Raw genomic sequence first — 17,255 nt, 5'->3', positions numbered from 1 at the left:
AAAGTTCAATTCCGCACTCAGCTGTAAAGCGTGTTGGGTGGCCTTGCTCAGGTTTCTGTTTCGAAGCCTAACCTGTTTCTCAGGATTGTTGGCTGGGTGGATAAATGAGATAAGCAACTATAAAGTACGGTTGTGCACTGAAAAGTCCTGGAGACAGGACGGATAACAAAAGAACCATTGACATTAGATTCACAGCCTTTAGAAGAAGGTCTTGCCTTCTCCCCCATCTGAAAGCTGGAATAGTTTGCATTTCTTGCCATCTATTTTCCTCCATGCAGTTGTTTAAAGGTACATGCAATGCCTCCAATCACAGACAAAGTACCATACGAAGGCATATCCCCCTGGCACACTTTGGTGTGATTCCCACAGTTGCAGTATTACTTGTAGTATTTGCCACATTAATAAAAAAAAATCGCTACAGGGTATACCAGTAGTTTCTCATGGAATGTAGCTGTTGTTTTATAAACCGTGTATATTTATTCACTGAAAGGTACTTTTAGGGTACTTTTTAGCCCCAAACCGTCACAAGGTGGCTTCCGACATATAAAAATACAATGTACACCATCAAAACATCTAAAATACTAGCACAAATAACTGTAAGAACATCTGTAGGACACCACAGCAATGAAGGAACAATAAGAACAGCACTCAACCCAATATAATATCATTAAAATCAGGTCAAATTATTGAATCCCATTCAGCACCAATTCAGACAACAGAACCATGATATATATAAGGGGTCAGCAACTTCAGACCTTGTGGGGGGCCGGACTATATTTTTTTTGGGGGGTGAACCAATTCCTATGCCCCACAAATAACCCAGAGATGCATTTTAAATAAAAGGACACATTCTACTTATGTAAAAACACGCTGATTCCCGGACCGTCTGCGGGCCGGATTTAGAAGGTGATTGGGTCGCATCTGGCCCGCGGGCCTTAGTTTGCCTACCCATGATATATATTCTAGAAGGGAAAGAAACTTGGAATTAGTATATATTTGATGCCTGTTTGAAGACCTGCAGAGATTAAGCCATTTGCACCTTGTTTGGAATTGAATTCCACCAATGGCTTTCCTGCTGAGAATGCCCTCCTCTCCCTCATGTAAATGGACTCTGTTGACTAGTTTTGAACCTAGAAGCATCACTAATTCGCCATTTTGGTTGCACGTTTCAGGAACAGACTGAAGAGACATCCTCACAAGAATCTGCAGAAGATGATTAGAAGACCACACATTGCAATTTCTACCTCATCAGCAGTTGTGTCTTTTGAAGGGAGAAGACACTGCCGTGACCACTTGCTTCTGTTGCCACAACCTTTCCACTTTGGCCTGAGGGGGGACGGGGAGGGGGGGAAAATCACATAACCTTAAAAAGGACTTATTAATCACCTTTGTTGTAATCCCTTCACTGCCCTGGTTTTAGTGAAACTGCTGTAACACAGGGGGACACAGATAATGATGCAACATTTAATTACTGTTTTCTCTTTTATTTTGCTTTAACCTACTAATAGTTTGTTTGAGCTGCTAAGTAAGGGTGAATGGGTCAGTAAATCTCTGAACCGGGTTTTAAGTCATTCACTGCACTGCATATAAATAAGACTTTTGTAAAATATTAATTATAATGGGCATTCAAATACGAAGGCCTTGGTGTCTGACACCAGTCCTTACAACACCTCTGACAACCCACTCCCCTAGCTTAGTAATTTCCCTGTTTAGAACACCAAAGATAAGGATTAGATACTACTCTTTTTATAGCCTTGTTCTAGATTTGTGCTTGATTGATTGATATTTTTTTTTAACATTACTGGTATTTCAAGATACATTGATGGCTGATATTTTTTCACTTAATTCAGCTGATATTCAGGAAAGAAAGCCACAAGAAAAAAAGGTACTTTTACTTTGCGAAAGGGAAAAAAACTGACAAAGATACATTGTATATTCACTAATACACATATATCTGCAGAAGTAGTACTAAACAGAACTCAACAACACACCTCTGTGGGAACACATTGACGTCTCTTCAGGTAGACTACGCTTTCTGGGAAGCCTCTGTTGCTTACAGATGGTTGACAGCAGACCCTCTCTCACAGTAGACATTTAACAGCTAAAATTTGAATTTAAAACAATACCTCAGAATTGTTCTGAATCATGGTCATAAACTGGAACCGAGGGCAAAGAGTCAAATTCTTCGTTTGACTTAACTCACTACTGTCAGTCCCGTTCTATTGTCTCTAAACAAATGGATCTCTGTTCTTAAATCACACATCTCAATGCAAGAGCCAACACCGTGTACCTCAAGTGAGCTTGTTATTACTTTTCAGCAATATACCTTGACATAGGATGGTTTGCTGGGCAGCTTTAACCCAGTTACATGTCTCCACCTTTTTCACTCAAAGCAGCACTTTTCAGCCACAAATGCAATATTACCCCACTTTTCAATACTACCTCTGATACGTACCATTAACTCAACAGTCATATAAACATTTGCTGCTATAATCATGCAATACAGATTATTATTATTGGGTAGGTAAACATTAATTTCTGCATTTCCCCCTTATTTCTACTTTTGTCACCTAATTTCAGCCAAGGAGACGATACTTTTAGTGTTTTTCAGCATAACCATGTAATTTCCCCCCTTTTTATGCCTTTACTCTGCTAAATTTCTATGTAATGTACCATTAACTTGAATATATTTTTGTACCGAATTGCTCATAAGGTTTGTAAGGATAATTTTCTTCGATAACACTGCATGACAGGAAAGAAATAATAATTAACCGCAATGTTTAAATATTACTGTCCAAGTTTGTACCTCAAATAATTTTTTTTAAGGACATGGACTAGTTGATTGACAAAGACCTACCTCCAGACTATAAATGGAATGAACTTGTTGTTTCTTTCAACATTAGTTTTTGAGAAGATTGAAACATTTAGGACTGCAACAAATCCCTGATCAAAACTATTTTTTTGTAAATGAACTTTGTGGGAAATGAATGCATTAATTACTTTCCTATTAAAAACAACCCTTCAAAGAAACTTGAATCTTTGTAGGTGGGAGGCAACAAGCTCAGCTTTTTGCATAATGCAATCACGAATATGTGCGTGTGTTTTAAAAAACTAGTAGATTGTATGCGAATACTTTTCAAGTATTTTCCATGTATTTTTCACAAATGTGATTTTTTTAAAAAATATGTGTCAACCAGATTTATTTTAAATGCTTCTTATGTAGAGTTTGTTTAATACTTCTTTCTCTTTCTCCTTATCCCTTTCTACGTCTCTCACACAGCCGATATGTCTGCTTGTTAACATGGTTTTACTATTTGGGCCAGGGGTAGTTTCTCAGGAAGGCTTTCTTCAGTATGACTCAAGTACTTAGCCAAATGCAACTAAGGAAAACTACTTCTTGGCTGCCTCACAATAGAGAACATTAAGACACAAGCGCCTCACTAAGGAACAAGAGTACTTATTGCTGTGGATCACCAAGAATGGAATTAGCGGCAGGGTAGGGGTGGAATTGGCATCCTTGCGTTACCAAGCTGCCTTATGGGCCCTAAGTCATGTCTATTCAAGCTGTTGCCCGGGATCAAAAGCACAGTGACTGTGCATGGAGGCATTTTAGCCCCCTGAAAAGCCCTTCACTTTTTCCAAAAAGATTGCAAGGTGCTCTGGAGCAGCACCCCATGAGGCACAGTGGGTTACTGTTTGAAGAAATTACCTAATTAATAGGGACACTGGGGCAGGACTTGATAACATGCTCTATTACCTCTGTCGTGGAGTTTTCAGATGCACACAGGCCACACTCCAAAACTCTTGTAAGTGTCCAAGGTGCACACGTAATCCATTCAGGAGGGGAGAATTTCTCTTCAGTTTTAGAGAGTGTTCTGAACACAAAAACGGGAAATCCCCATGGAGAAATGCATTTGAGAGACTCGTTGAAGGGAATTAGGTAGCCCTTGGCAGCGTGGTATATTCCCTGTTCTGGGGCATCTGGATTGGTGTAACAGCATGAGACGAAACAAATGTTATCAGTATATGTGGGTCAGATATCAAACTCCATGGGACTTTACAGCTCTGATGAAATTAAATCTTATATTTTCTGTAATATTGTAGAACAATCAAAATACATTACTACCTCTCAGGGTCTTCTATACCTCATTTTTCAGACTGAAAAGAAAACTGCTTGTGACCACTGAAACAGAAAGATCATCATAAAAATTTATATATATATAGTTTATTTTTGTGGGAGATAAATTTTATAGGACTGTTCTTTGCTGTCATTGGTCAAAGCTAAATAAGACTGGACATTAACCTTTCTGCCGTTTCTGCAAGAGGGATGTGCTTGCAGAAGAAAAGTATCAAGATGTATAACTACAGTTTACTTTTTCCTGTTTTCTTTGCCTGTCTCCTAACTCTTCGCTTTGTTATTCATATAGAGTTTCTGACTACGACTGTACTTTGAATTGCTTGCTTGTTGAACATGTTCTTTTAATGGATTATCACCGTCTGTTCAGCACAATAAACATAATAGCCGCTGTAATCCCCATGTTGTTTGATTCCTAGCGTTTTGTCACAGCTCCATGAAATAAGCAATAAAGTTTGGTCCCCGTGAACCAAGTTTGTAAAAAAAAGATAAAAGAATGCATGCCAGTTATCTTTGTTCAAGCAACATGGGTCATACATGAAAGATTCATATCAAAATGTTCCTAGGATATATAGCCATACTATGGTGAGCTTTAAAAATTATAAACACACTTCTATATATTTATTTACATCTTCAGCAACTTTGGATGTACAGCTGCTTTGACCCAGCACGCACAGCAAACAAGAGTTTTGCTATCTCCACAGATCAGACCATGGTCTAGGCTGCCCCTGCCGCCATGCATTTCATTGTATCATGGTAGCTACATGTTGAAGCGTGTTATTGAAGGAGATGGTGGATAATTTGCTTTAAGAAACTACACTGAATCTACTCTCATTCGTAAGGCATTACTGTATTGGAATTCTTTGCAAATGGAATTGCCACATAGGATCCACATTATATGGAGTATCGTGCTGTATCTCACAGTGGTACCTCGGGTTACATACGCTTCAGGTTACATACGCTTCCAGTTACAGACTCCGCTAACCCAGAAATATTACCTCGGGTTAAGAACTTTGCTTTAGGATGAGAACAGAAATTGGGCTACAGCAGCGTGGCAGCAGCGGGAGACCCCATTAGCTAAAGTGGTGCTTCAGGTTAAGAACAGTTTCAGGTTAAGAACGGACCTCCGGAACAAATTAAGTACTTCACCTGAGATACCACTGTATTTAAAAACACTTTTCTCTGCTACGCACCACAGTATTTTACAGCAAGTGCATTTTTAAAAGTTGGAAGTTCCTAAGGCACATGTACTGTATAATGTTTCCCTATTACACAATTAGGTAGCACACATCTCTAATTGGGTGTAATCGTGTGGGAAGTGTTTGGTGTTTGAAAGCTCACTTTCCCTTTATTTTACACAAGCAAACACGTGCACCATCCCACAAGCACAGTCATTTGTGCATAAAATTTGGTGTGGCTTCCCTCCAACTCCCCACTTTGTTTTCCCTCAAAGACGAGCAGGGGGGGAAGTTGGAGGGAAAATGTGCCAAGTTGGTTCTGTAGGATCAAAGCCGCTTCCCATTGACAACAGCAGTAACGGCACATTATTTGTTTACATGGACACATAACGGCACAAGACACTGCAATGAACGAAAAAAACCTAAAGTGAAAGAAATCTGGAAAATTCCAGAATAAAAGGGCAAATGTGAGCTGGGATTATTTTGTTTGCACTCTTCGTCTCTTTGTTGGGTCCCCCTCCCTATAAATCCAGTATTCTTATAGTAACCTTTCATACATAAATGAAACATTAAATGTTTTAAGAGAAAGCTCCGTTTATATTTATTGCATAAAGACCAGTGAACCGGCAACCTCCAGCACAGATTAACATTTCATTGAAATCACTAGACTTTACTTCCAAGTAAATATGTTTAGTTTTAGGGTGTGATAAAAATAAGGTCCTCAAGCAACTACTGAGTTGGGTGGGCTTAACTGAAGCCAGAAATTTTTTTCCCCTTAGAAAATAGGTGTAACACAAAGTAGTTGATATAAAGCCAATATTTTTCCTTAGCAGACACATAAAGTTATATGGTGCATCTCTTGTGTTCCAAAGGAAATATGTTTGAGAAAGACATATAGTAATTTTTCATTTTCTATGGAACACAGGAAGCATTCACAATATTCTTTCTATCTGCTTTCCATTAACAACTTCAGAGTTGTTTCCAGTCATTTTAGTAATTATCCTTGACCTGGAAAAACTGACCTTGAACACTACATTTTCCTCATGCTAAAAAATAAAAAAGAAAGGGGGATCTGCATACATCAATTTTACTCTTTCAATCCTCAAAGCTCTAAATTATGGATATGCTCAAGGTTCTATATACTCCTCAGGGATGTGCAATCCTGACAGTGTCTTGTCTTGAATAAGCAAAGGCCATCAACGGCATTGCCAAATGCACAAATCATTTTGTTACTGCATACATAAAAGAGGCTAAAGTGACAAGTCTTTCTTTTGTTAGAGATGGGTCCGACAAAAGGCTCATTTAGTTGTTGGAATTGAAAATGAACAAATCTGACAAAATGCACCATAATCAAATATATATCAGGTAGTCCCAGAGATTCCTCAAATTGGAATGAAAGCAAAGGGGAAGGCAAACACGAAATTCCACATCATGTGATATATTCTCATTAGCCAAAGGGACAATGAGGTGACAGAAAACAGATTTTGAAGAAGCAAATGTTCCCAGATATCTCAACCCATAGTATCTGACAGAAGCGTAGATACTGCAAGATCCACATTATAAATCCTGACCTCATCATTCAGACTTTATCAGTGAAGTTTCCATTCACTGGGATCATAAGTGCGCATAGCTTGTGACATAACAAGTCCAACATAAAGCCCTTTCATAGATGCTTTAAGCATTTATAGTTTTCCATTAAAAGTATCGTGTTTCCATACTTTGCAGTCATAAAAGAATAAATAATTTTCAAAGGCTTACTTGATAGCAGACTTCTTAATAGACCTTGGAAATATGTGGAAAATCTCCAACATAAAAGTAGCTAATTGACTGGTTACTGTGAAAGTCTTTTAAAGATCAGCTTCAAGGCAATAAGCAGATACAATGCCCCCACACTGGAGTATTCAAAGTAATGCAGTGCAATTTATCTTTTGGTTCTGACATTTTGACCACTTAGAATCACCTGTTAACTGGTATGCAAACAAAAACATTAAAGTGACATAGAAATGATTATTCCGCTCAATTAGTCTGGAATAATCCCATTGAACACAAAATAAATCTTGAATATGACAATGGCACAAAGATGATAGTACAAAGATTGCCATGTCTCTTACACGTGAAAGGAGGAAGCACCAACTTTTAGATCAATGTAAACATTGTATTGATTTTAATTAGGAGCAAACAATATCCATGGTCACAAATAAGGAGAAACTAACCATCACATTCTCCATCTCCAGATAACTTAAATACAATTTTAATTTGGGAAAGATAGTTTATTGAGTACAATAAACTAAAACTTTCATCTTATTATATTGCTGAGAAGACACATAATCTTCTCAGACCCATATACGTTACAATGCGTGTCTCAGTTTTGAATCTTTCTAAAAGCTATCTTTCTCCCGCTTTGAAATCCTATCTCCCAAATGTGCCTTTGTTCAGGAGAGCTTCCTCTTCAAGAAGGTTTCCTAAATGTTATTAGTAATTAAGAGGAGGTTTTCAGTATATGAGTTTGCTAAAATAAAGCATAGCACTTTGAAAGACATCGCCATGGTGCTTAATTAAAGAAAAACTTGGGAAGGACTGGTAAATAGTTTGACCAAGAGCCTTTGTAACTTGAGAGACAAAAGCCCTACAGAGACACTGCTAGATAGTTCAGATCTTTAGTGTTGCAAACTGTAGACACCACAGGATCATGTTTGCTTTAATTGCTAATAACATTATTTATTGTTTATTCACTTGATTTGATGCAACAACACAGGGAAGCTGTTTTGCTAGCAAGTGAAGCAGAAGATGCCAAATCAACAAAGTGTAATAAAGGGCAGGATTCACCTAATGAACCCCATCAGCGGAAGTCCTGCGCAATTGTTCCATCTGGCAATCTAATATGCTTGCGTAGATGGAACATTTTGTAATAGAGCAATGCTGAATTCCACCCACTGTCTTAAATACACAGTTCATCCCAGTGATAATATGAAGCTTCTTAATACTTTTGCTTTGATGCTTCATGGTGATAGGCTCTCAATAAAAGGAAATGAAATATATACCCTGAATTTCTCAGCTTCACTTTTATTATGTAATGGAGTCAGGCACTGTGATCGACAAACGCATTCCCTTGTTTCACAATGGAAAACTGCTGCATATTAAAGACAGTCACACATTTTACATGTGGTTGACAATTTGCTAATAGGTACTTGTGTTGATTCATGAAGCTCTACACAAACTGGGCCCCTTAAGAGTCATCTGATGGGGAACTTCTGGTAATTCCACATGTCCCTAAGGTTTAGTTGGCCTCCACCAGGAACCAAGTTTTTAGAGTGGCAGGTCCTGCCCTGTGGAACTCTGCCAGATGAGGTTGAGCAAGAACTATCCATCGCTTATTTCAGATGACTTTTGGAAATTTTAGGGGTTGGGTAGGCAATCAGAACCTTCTCTTTTTAACCAAACAGTTTCATACCCTCCAACATGTTCCCAGTGAAAATAGGGACGTCCTATTTCATTATTAAGGGATGCGGGTGGCGTTGTGGGTAAAACCTCAGCGCCTAGGACTTGCCGATCGCATGGTCAGCGGTTCGAATCCCCGTGGCGGGGTGAGCTCCCGTCGTTCGGTCCCAGCACCTGCCCACCTAGCAGTTTGAAAGCACCCCTAAGTGCAAGTAGATAAATAGGTACCGCTTTATAGCGGGAAGGTAAACGGTGTTTCTGTGTGCTGCGCTGGTGCTGGCTCGCCAGAGCAGCTTCGTCACGCTGGCCACGTGACCCGGAAGTGCCTCCGGACAGCGCTGGCCCCCGGCCTCTTAAGTGAGATGGGCGCGCAACCCCAGAGTCGGACATGACTGGCCCATACGGGCAGGGGTACCTTTACCTTTACCTTTACTATTATTATTTCCCACCCATCTGACAGGGTTGCCCCAGCTACTCTGGGAGGATTCCAACATATATAAAAACATAATAAAACATTTAAATAAAACTTCCCTATATCTTCTAAAGGTTGTACAGTTGCTTACCTCTTTGGCTCGGTGGTACATAATTCCATACCTTCCAAAATTTCTCTGATGAAAATAGGGACGTCCAAAGATAAGCAGGACATTCTGAGGATCAAATCAGAAACAGGGATGGCTTCTGTGAATTTGGTACTATTCTTGGAAAATAGGGGCGCTTGGAGGGTCTGCAGTATTTATTGATTATTTTAATAGTGTGGCTTTTTATATTGCATACTGTCTTGATATAATTTCCATGAAAGTACAGATTATAAATATGTAATAATATATATATATATATATATATATATATATATATATATATATATATACCGTAGTTACTGTGGCAAGGATGCCCAGATATATGAAGTGCTTTCGTCACTCAAACAGATGTGCATACCTATGTCACACAAATAATTTCCCCTATGCTCTGCACACTCATGTAGGATAATAGTAGTAGTAGTAATAATAATAATAATAATAACAACAACAACAACAACAACAACAACAACAACAACAACAACAACAACAACAGTGTAAGATAAACCTGATCTACAAATAGCTTTTGTTGCTGAGCTAGAAAAAGAAACACAGTTTGATTGGAAAAAGTCATTCATACAGCTGGCATCTAAATTAACTTTCTAGCATATAAAGACATCTGTGCCTTTAAATACATTTTCATAAAGCTAGTTTCAAAACAGTGTACTATTTCAACAAAGAAAAAGTTAAATGTTTTAAAAGCTTCCCCTTGCAGTCAGTGACAAAATTCCAGCAGTCTTTATAGCCCATAGGATCACTTTACAGCAGACTTTAGATATACCATGAAAGGCTGTCTGGAATTTATTATGAACCAAAAATGCCACCAAACTGGAAATTTCACATGGGGTGGGGGAAGCGATATTGTTCTTTTACCCTGATATTTTGGAGATGATGTAATCCAAGTATTATTATTTACAACAAATTCATACGTTATGCAGCCAAGCTGTTCTCAGGGGATATGTGTGGTAAATGGAGAATACCAGTGGCAAATAGAATTTACATCAAAGCAATCCTAGAAACCTCAAACACTCATTATTCTACTCATGACCTTTGCTTTTGTGCAGAAGGAGAATACAACGGAACATAATGGTAGCATTTACTGAAAACTAAACATTTCTATTTAAATGGTTGCTGAAAATGAGATGAAAACCTTTATGTAAACAATGCAATATATCCTTCTAATACTGTGCACCCTTGTTAAGTAGCAAATTGGCTATAAATCCTGAAGACATTTTATTAAATTTATGCCATTAAAAATGTGGGGTTGCTGAGGTGATAAAGTATCCATTGTGCACCAGGGGGGTCATGGTTTGAATCTAGCGTAAGACACAAAGTCATGTGTTTGTGATCTCTCTTGAGCCCTCTGTGCTTATGTAGAGCATTTTTAAAAAATAATTTGACCAACTGTCTGTCTCGCCTCAGTATACGCAAGGCCATTGCTGCTGCCAGAACTTTCCAAGCGACTGAGGTGAACGTTAGTCATTTCGCATGAAGGCTCACTTTTCATAAAGCCTTTTTTGTGAGAGGGGATTTCCACTCAACCTTCAGAAAGTTCAGATATGGTGACTGTTCTTCTGACTACCACATACTCAAAGTTCTTATTCCTTGCTGGACTTTGCCATAGAAATTCTCTGGACCCACTTTCATCTCACATGTTTCTCCATCTTGTTTCAGGGCGCTCAGTGTCCATTCTTAAATCTCCCAGAGCAAAAGCCCTGTGGCAATTTTGGGCTTACTCCCAGACCACTGCTATAAAGCTGGCCTCAGAAAAGCTGCCCATTTCCAATCCAGGTCAAGCTCTGGCACTTCCCTCCAATTTACCAGAAAAGGAGCCCACAATTACCAAAGGCCTGACCTCTTTACACCTCATTTTGGTCTAGCAATTTCTCTTGCTAGGATCCATACGGCTCCTCCACAAAAGCTTCAGCTAATTAAGAATAAAACCTCATTTTCTCTTCCAGAATTAGTATAAAAATGTGTCTGAGTATACAGTGGTACCTTGGGTTACATACGCTTCAGGTTACATACGCTACAGGTTACATACGCTTCAGGTTACAGACTCCGCTAACCCAGAAATAGTGCTTCAGGTTAAGAACTTTGCTTCAGGATGAGAACAGAAATCGTGCTCCGGCGGTGTGGCAGCAGCAGGAGGCCCCATTAGCTAAAGTGGTGTTTCAGGTTAAGAACAGTTTCAGGTTAAGTACGGACCTCCGGAACGAATTAAGTACTTAACCTGAGGTACCACTGTATGTTGCAACTGGTAGCATTAAAAGAGAAGCATCACCATGATCTTCTACAGCAACTAGGTAGTTGCCTATGGGATTTCCAGTCCTCTCAGTCTGCCCTGAAGTCTCCAGGTTTGCCTGGGCCCTTCCAGGGAACAGGTGAAGGGCCTGAATCTCCAAGTGAGGGGCTGCTTTTAATTTAATTTATTTTTTAAGAAGACTGTGCGTGCATCTTGCAAGCTTCATCACTGCAGGATCTGACTGCAAGTTACGGTATAACACAAACATGCCGTGGGGAGTCTGCCTTCTTCTGCTCCTCACTTCCAATTAACCTCCATCTCCGGGGCCTGCTCATGACAACACCAGGAACCACCCTTAGGTCTCAGCTTTGGACCCTGAAATCACGGGACCTAGGATGCTCCTGAACTGTCAATTCTAGTGGCCTCTGAACTGACACCTCTCTTTTTAGTTGCTCCCCGCAACAGATCAGAAACTAGGAGGGAAGAGAAGCTATCAGTCTACAGTATCTTTGCAACTTAAAGCTGATTTAGTGAGGTTCCTAAGAAATTTGTCCTAGGATCACCAGGGTTTTCCCCTGTAAAGGATACACCAGCTCCTTGCATGGGGAAACTTGACAAAATGTGAAACTATACTATCAAACCTATATTCATTTCTACAGCCGCAGCAGATGCTGTTAATTTTCCAATAGCATACTCTTCCATTGACTCTCAAGGCAGATGGACGCCAACTGTCAAATATTATTTTGGGCTCTAGGGTTGCCATATGTCCGGTTATTATTATTTTTGTTGAAAGTTAATAACATTGCTACTAGCAATACATCACAGCTTCTATAGCCTACATACAGTAGGGGTATTTAAAATTAGAGTTGCCACAGCAATCCACAGTTAAAAGTAGAAGTCAGCAAATGTGTCCTCTTTCTTTCTCTTCAAAATATGGCAACCCTAATTTTAGCCAGGAAATAACTGTATGACAGGACTGATGGGGAGACTCTTGGCGAAGCAATGATACAGTTGCTTTACTGAATATCCCTACAACTCAGTTCCAGCACCTCTCAGGTGAACACTATTGCCATTCTAAGAGAACAAGGGAGGTGTTCATGGTGAGTTCCAGCACCTCTTTTTATAGGAAAATAGCACTGCCTACAACAAAAACCTAGGGATGTGGGTGGCGCTGTGGGTTAAACCACAGAGCCTAGGACTTGCCGATCAGAAGGTTGGCGGTTCGAATACCAGTGACGGGGTGAGCTCCTGTTGCTTGGTCCCTGCTCCTGCCAACCTAGCAGTTCGAAAGCACGTCAAAGTGCAAGTAGATAAATAGGTACCGCTCCGACGGGAAGGTAAACGGCATTTCCATGCGCTGCTCTGGTTCGCCAGAAGCGGCTTAGTCATGCTGGCCACATGACCCAGAAGCTGTACGCAGGCTCCCTCGGCCAATAAAGCGAGATGAGCGCCGCAACCCCAGAATCGGCCACGACTGGACCTAATGGTCAGGGGTCCCTTTACAACCAAAACCTAGAGCAGCTTTCCCTCACAAGTTACTTTCTAGATGTTTTGGACTACAATGACCATCAGTGCTAACAAGCAGCCCTGCTAGCTGGCTTTGATGGTGAAAAGGAGCTCCTAACACCCAGTCTTAGGTAGAAGGGAGTTGAGTGTTAATTTCTGCCAGCAACACATGAAAATCTAAATCCAAGATGGCGGGTAATAATAACAATAATTACAAGAGGGTGATCAAAAGACACTTAACTGGACATTTGATTCCCTTTCACGGGTTTAACATAATTTCATAGTGTATCTGCATGATACACTATTAGTAGACTTACACTGCAATCCAACACATGCTTACTAAGAAGTAAATCCAAAGAACAGCCTCCTTGCTATGCACTGACTTGTTCTACTATATTCTCTCTCTCCTTTCTTATTATTGCCACTCTTTATAATCCCTCCTCCTGTTTTATGTTCTTTTCCTCTGATGAATTTTAATGCATTTTTGTATTTGTTGTTATAAACTGAATGTGATTTGACAACTCCAAAAATAATAAAAATGGATTGCCTTGTTGGCTCAGACCAAAGTTCCATATAACCCAGTGGCCCGAATCCAACAGCAGCTAGCCAGATGCCTCTGAAAACCCATGACAAACAAAGTTGGAGAATATGATTACAAACTCCTGTTGTTTGCTGCCAGCATACTATACCGAGAAGGGTCTCAACAACTCAGTGGCAAAGTGCAATCTTTGTCTACAGAAGGTTGCTGGTTCGATCCCAGTCATCTCCAATTAGAAGCAGTGAGATTTTTACTTATTTATTTCGGGCTTTTATAACCTGCTTTTATTTGAATCAATCCCAGAGCACAGTACAACATAATATATATAATGTATAATAAAACAAAACAATCTTTTTAAAAATTCAAACTGCAAAACAATAAACCAAAATTATACCACAAACACCATGAGAGCAACAAAACATCTCCTCCAGCCACTGAGTAAATAAAAATGCATTTACAAGGCACCTAAAAGCCATCTGTTAAAGGCTTCTGTGCTTGAGACCATAGAGAATTATTGCCAGAATAGACAATATTGAGCTATACAGGCAAATTGTCTGAGCATTAAAAAATGTTTTGTTTTTTTAAAAAAAATATTTTTTATTGATTTTTCCATGTATACTTCTTCTAACAATATATATTTAACAATTTTTCATATTTTGACCCTCCTCCCCTGGACTTCCCTTATACTCCCGTTTTGTTTTATTTCCATATTGTTCACCCTGTGTATTGTTTCCCCAGAATTTTCTCAATACATATAGTCTTATTTTTTGTTGTATACAGTTGTCTACAACTGTATATAAATGTTTAAAACTGTTCTAATTCCATGCGTAAGCCTGTCATCGTCATAATCATAATCATTTTTCCACCATGTTTATTTCTTCTTCAAAAGGCCCGTCATCATGGAAACAGGTAGAAATTATGGGGCAAAGGAGTCATGCTAGGGTCTGTTAAAAGTGACCAAACCAACACTTCTACTTGTGGAGGGGAGCTTAAAATGTGAAAAAGTAATTCCCAATATGTTCAATACTATGGGGGGGGGAATAGTGGATGGAAAACTGTAACTGCATTTCATACAAAGCACATCTGTTCCCAGGTGGCACAAAAAAACTGCAGGAAGGTTGAGATGTAATTGTAAGCCCACCTTCTAGCATGGGCTTAATTGATTTCAAAACCCGATACAAGCACGCACGTTTGAAACTGTATTTCTGTCTTTCACACATGCAGACCAACTGCAGAGGAGAGACTCAAAAGTGAAATCAGTTTGGGCCTGCTTTAAAGAATTAGAAAAATACTCTGCAGAAGCCAAGTTGACAGGAGACTAAATTAATATCAACCCTACTTTCATTGATATAATACTGTGAAAAGAAACTATAGTCTGTTTTGTTGCAAACAAACAAAAATGCCCTTTTGTTAAAGCTCCACATCAAAGCCACATATGTTTAACCAGCCAGACTGAGTTGCCACCTCCCTTTCCTACATGAAAATTCAAGTCTAATTTAAAAATCCATACTAAGATGGACTTGGTCTTTTTCTCTTTTGTTTTTCAAATTAATTGCATATAAAGTGCCACTTTCCCCCCTACTGTAAATCAAGAGAACTCTGGTGTCTTTGGAATTAATTCCAAATAGTTGGTCTGGACATGAACTTCACAGTTCTTCCCTCCTCCATCCTGCTGACATTTTCCCATTAATTTCTTTTCCCCTTTCATCCATTCATTGGCTGATGAGTCTATAAATACACTTCATCTGCTTTTACTTTGCTTTCTAAGGACAAACCAGTCCTAAACATGTTGTCTTGATTACATTCAAAAGCAAAATCCTCCGATGTTTCTATGTTGGAGCGATAGGCTGAAACGTAACATTTTGTCTATTATGTCAGAGAGAAGTTTCAATGGGCAGTTTTATCATAATGTCAACAACGTAAATAACCTCATGCCGAAGAAATGCCATATGTGTTAAAGCTGTAAATATCAGTGCTGGCAGCCAAACCGAAGGGGGAGGAAGGGGTTTGGAGAGATAGAAAAATCAGCTGTGTAGTCTCAGACAGTATTATTTTTCCCTGACCTTCTTATTCCACAAACCTCTGCTTTTGCCCATTCCTTCCTACATTCGGATAACAAATGGCAAATCTTTAAAGAGATAGTCAGGATAAAGAACATCTATATCTCATGCTGAGCTTTTCTATCTCAGTGCATAACTTACATTTTTAAAAATGGTTTTTACAATACGTTTTGTTTATATTTTGCTGTTTCCTGTTGTGCATTATCCACGTATACCTTTTTTGGGAGATGGGTGGGATGAGAAGTGCCTTTTTACATTAAATTTCTTCTACTATTAAAACCAGCACCAAATGAATTCGTGAATGAAATGTAGTTATAGATTTAAATCCAGTCCACTGCAGTCAGTGGGGCCTTCATCCAAGTGAACATGCGCAGGATCAGGCCGTAAATTGAGCGGGCCTCTGTGAAATAGTTATTATGAAGCATGGATAAGCATGCTTGAATTCAATGCAGATTGAGAGTGAATAACCCTGCCCGATGCCTGTCTTGATCCAAATTCCATGAAGAATCTATGAACCAAGCCATGCTGGCAGTCTGTTGTGTGTTGGTGTTCTCTTCCACAGTAGTGTTCAAATTATAAGGAGAAAAATAGGAGACTCTTAATGAACCTTCAAGACCCAGCCCATGAGCATTCCCATTTTTTAGCACTATTATTCATGTCCCCATTCTACAGCCTTCAAAAAGCAGTAGTCCAAGGGGGGCATTGCAATCGATAGAGGAGGGGCGAAGCCCCTTCTGGCCCCTCTGTAATGCTGTGCCTCATTTATATTAATGGAGAATCTTTTCTCAGGAGAGAAGTTCCATGACCACACTCTGCATCCAGAAAAGATTACTGAACCAGAGGTATCGTCTACACAATAGCTTCTGTGGAGATTCCTTTTTTAAAACAGGTTTCTATTTGTATTTGTGTTAATTTTTATCCAGTTCTGAACGTACGGATACTTGCAAAATAATACATCTCCATTGTAGACCACTGGTGGCCACAACCCAAAGTCCAAGGAAAATCAGGAGCGTCATCGGGGCATTTAGAACTCTGTATTCAGTGCTATTTGCATCCATATATAGTGATTTATTGCCAGTAAGGAGATACTGTAAAAGGCACAATCAACTGGGGAATTGCACCCTGCAGAAGCAAGCCATTGCTGCAAGCTCTCATTGACAGCAACGTGGCTTGCGCATGAGAGCATCCCAGTGGATTGAGTTCCATGTGATTAGAACTCTACTAAGGAAGAGTTCATAATAGCTTCTTGGCCTTCCGTTTGGCGAAGTTGGTGAGTGCTGTTATAATAACAGGATGCAACACATCCTCTTTTGGCAGTGCACGTGCTACCTCTCTCCTGTGAACTTGACAAGGGGTCCCAGCTGACGATGAGACCTTTCCTGCAAAAGCGTTATCAAATGTGAAACTGGATCCAAAGGGTTATGTCTAGGAAACAGGAATGAACTGTACGGTGCTATATATAAAGAAAAGCTGCAGTTGGCTTCTATAAATATTTCATTGTGTTAATTGCTCTGTGCTCTATGATCTCAGATGGAAAGTGAGCAACCAGAGTTCACAGTTTTAAGAAGCAATTCTAAGCA

The 17,255-nt window shown here is 39.5% G+C and overlaps 1 protein-coding gene across 3 annotated transcripts in view; it reads left to right on the top strand.

Moving 5' to 3' along the window:
- HMGA2 (high mobility group AT-hook 2) overlaps positions 1–4,531 on the top strand; it is a 135,466-nt gene extending 130,935 nt beyond the window's left edge. For all 3 annotated transcript variants that reach the window (XM_081211872.1, XM_081211873.1, XM_081211874.1), the window contains one exon: positions 1,173–4,531. In XM_081211872.1, the coding sequence (XP_081067998.1) occupies positions 1,173–1,183 (11 nt within the window). In that variant the 3' untranslated portion in view covers positions 1,184–4,531. The remainder of the gene's footprint in view (positions 1–1,172) is intronic.
- The last annotated feature ends 12,724 nt before the right edge of the window (positions 4,532–17,255 follow it).

Source organism: Podarcis bocagei, assembly GCF_964188305.1.
Source record: "Podarcis bocagei genome assembly, chromosome: 10".
Taxonomy (NCBI): Eukaryota; Metazoa; Chordata; class Lepidosauria; order Squamata; family Lacertidae; genus Podarcis; species Podarcis bocagei.
The sequence above is the reverse complement of the archived record's forward strand: the minus strand, read 5'-3'. Positions and strand labels throughout refer to the sequence as shown.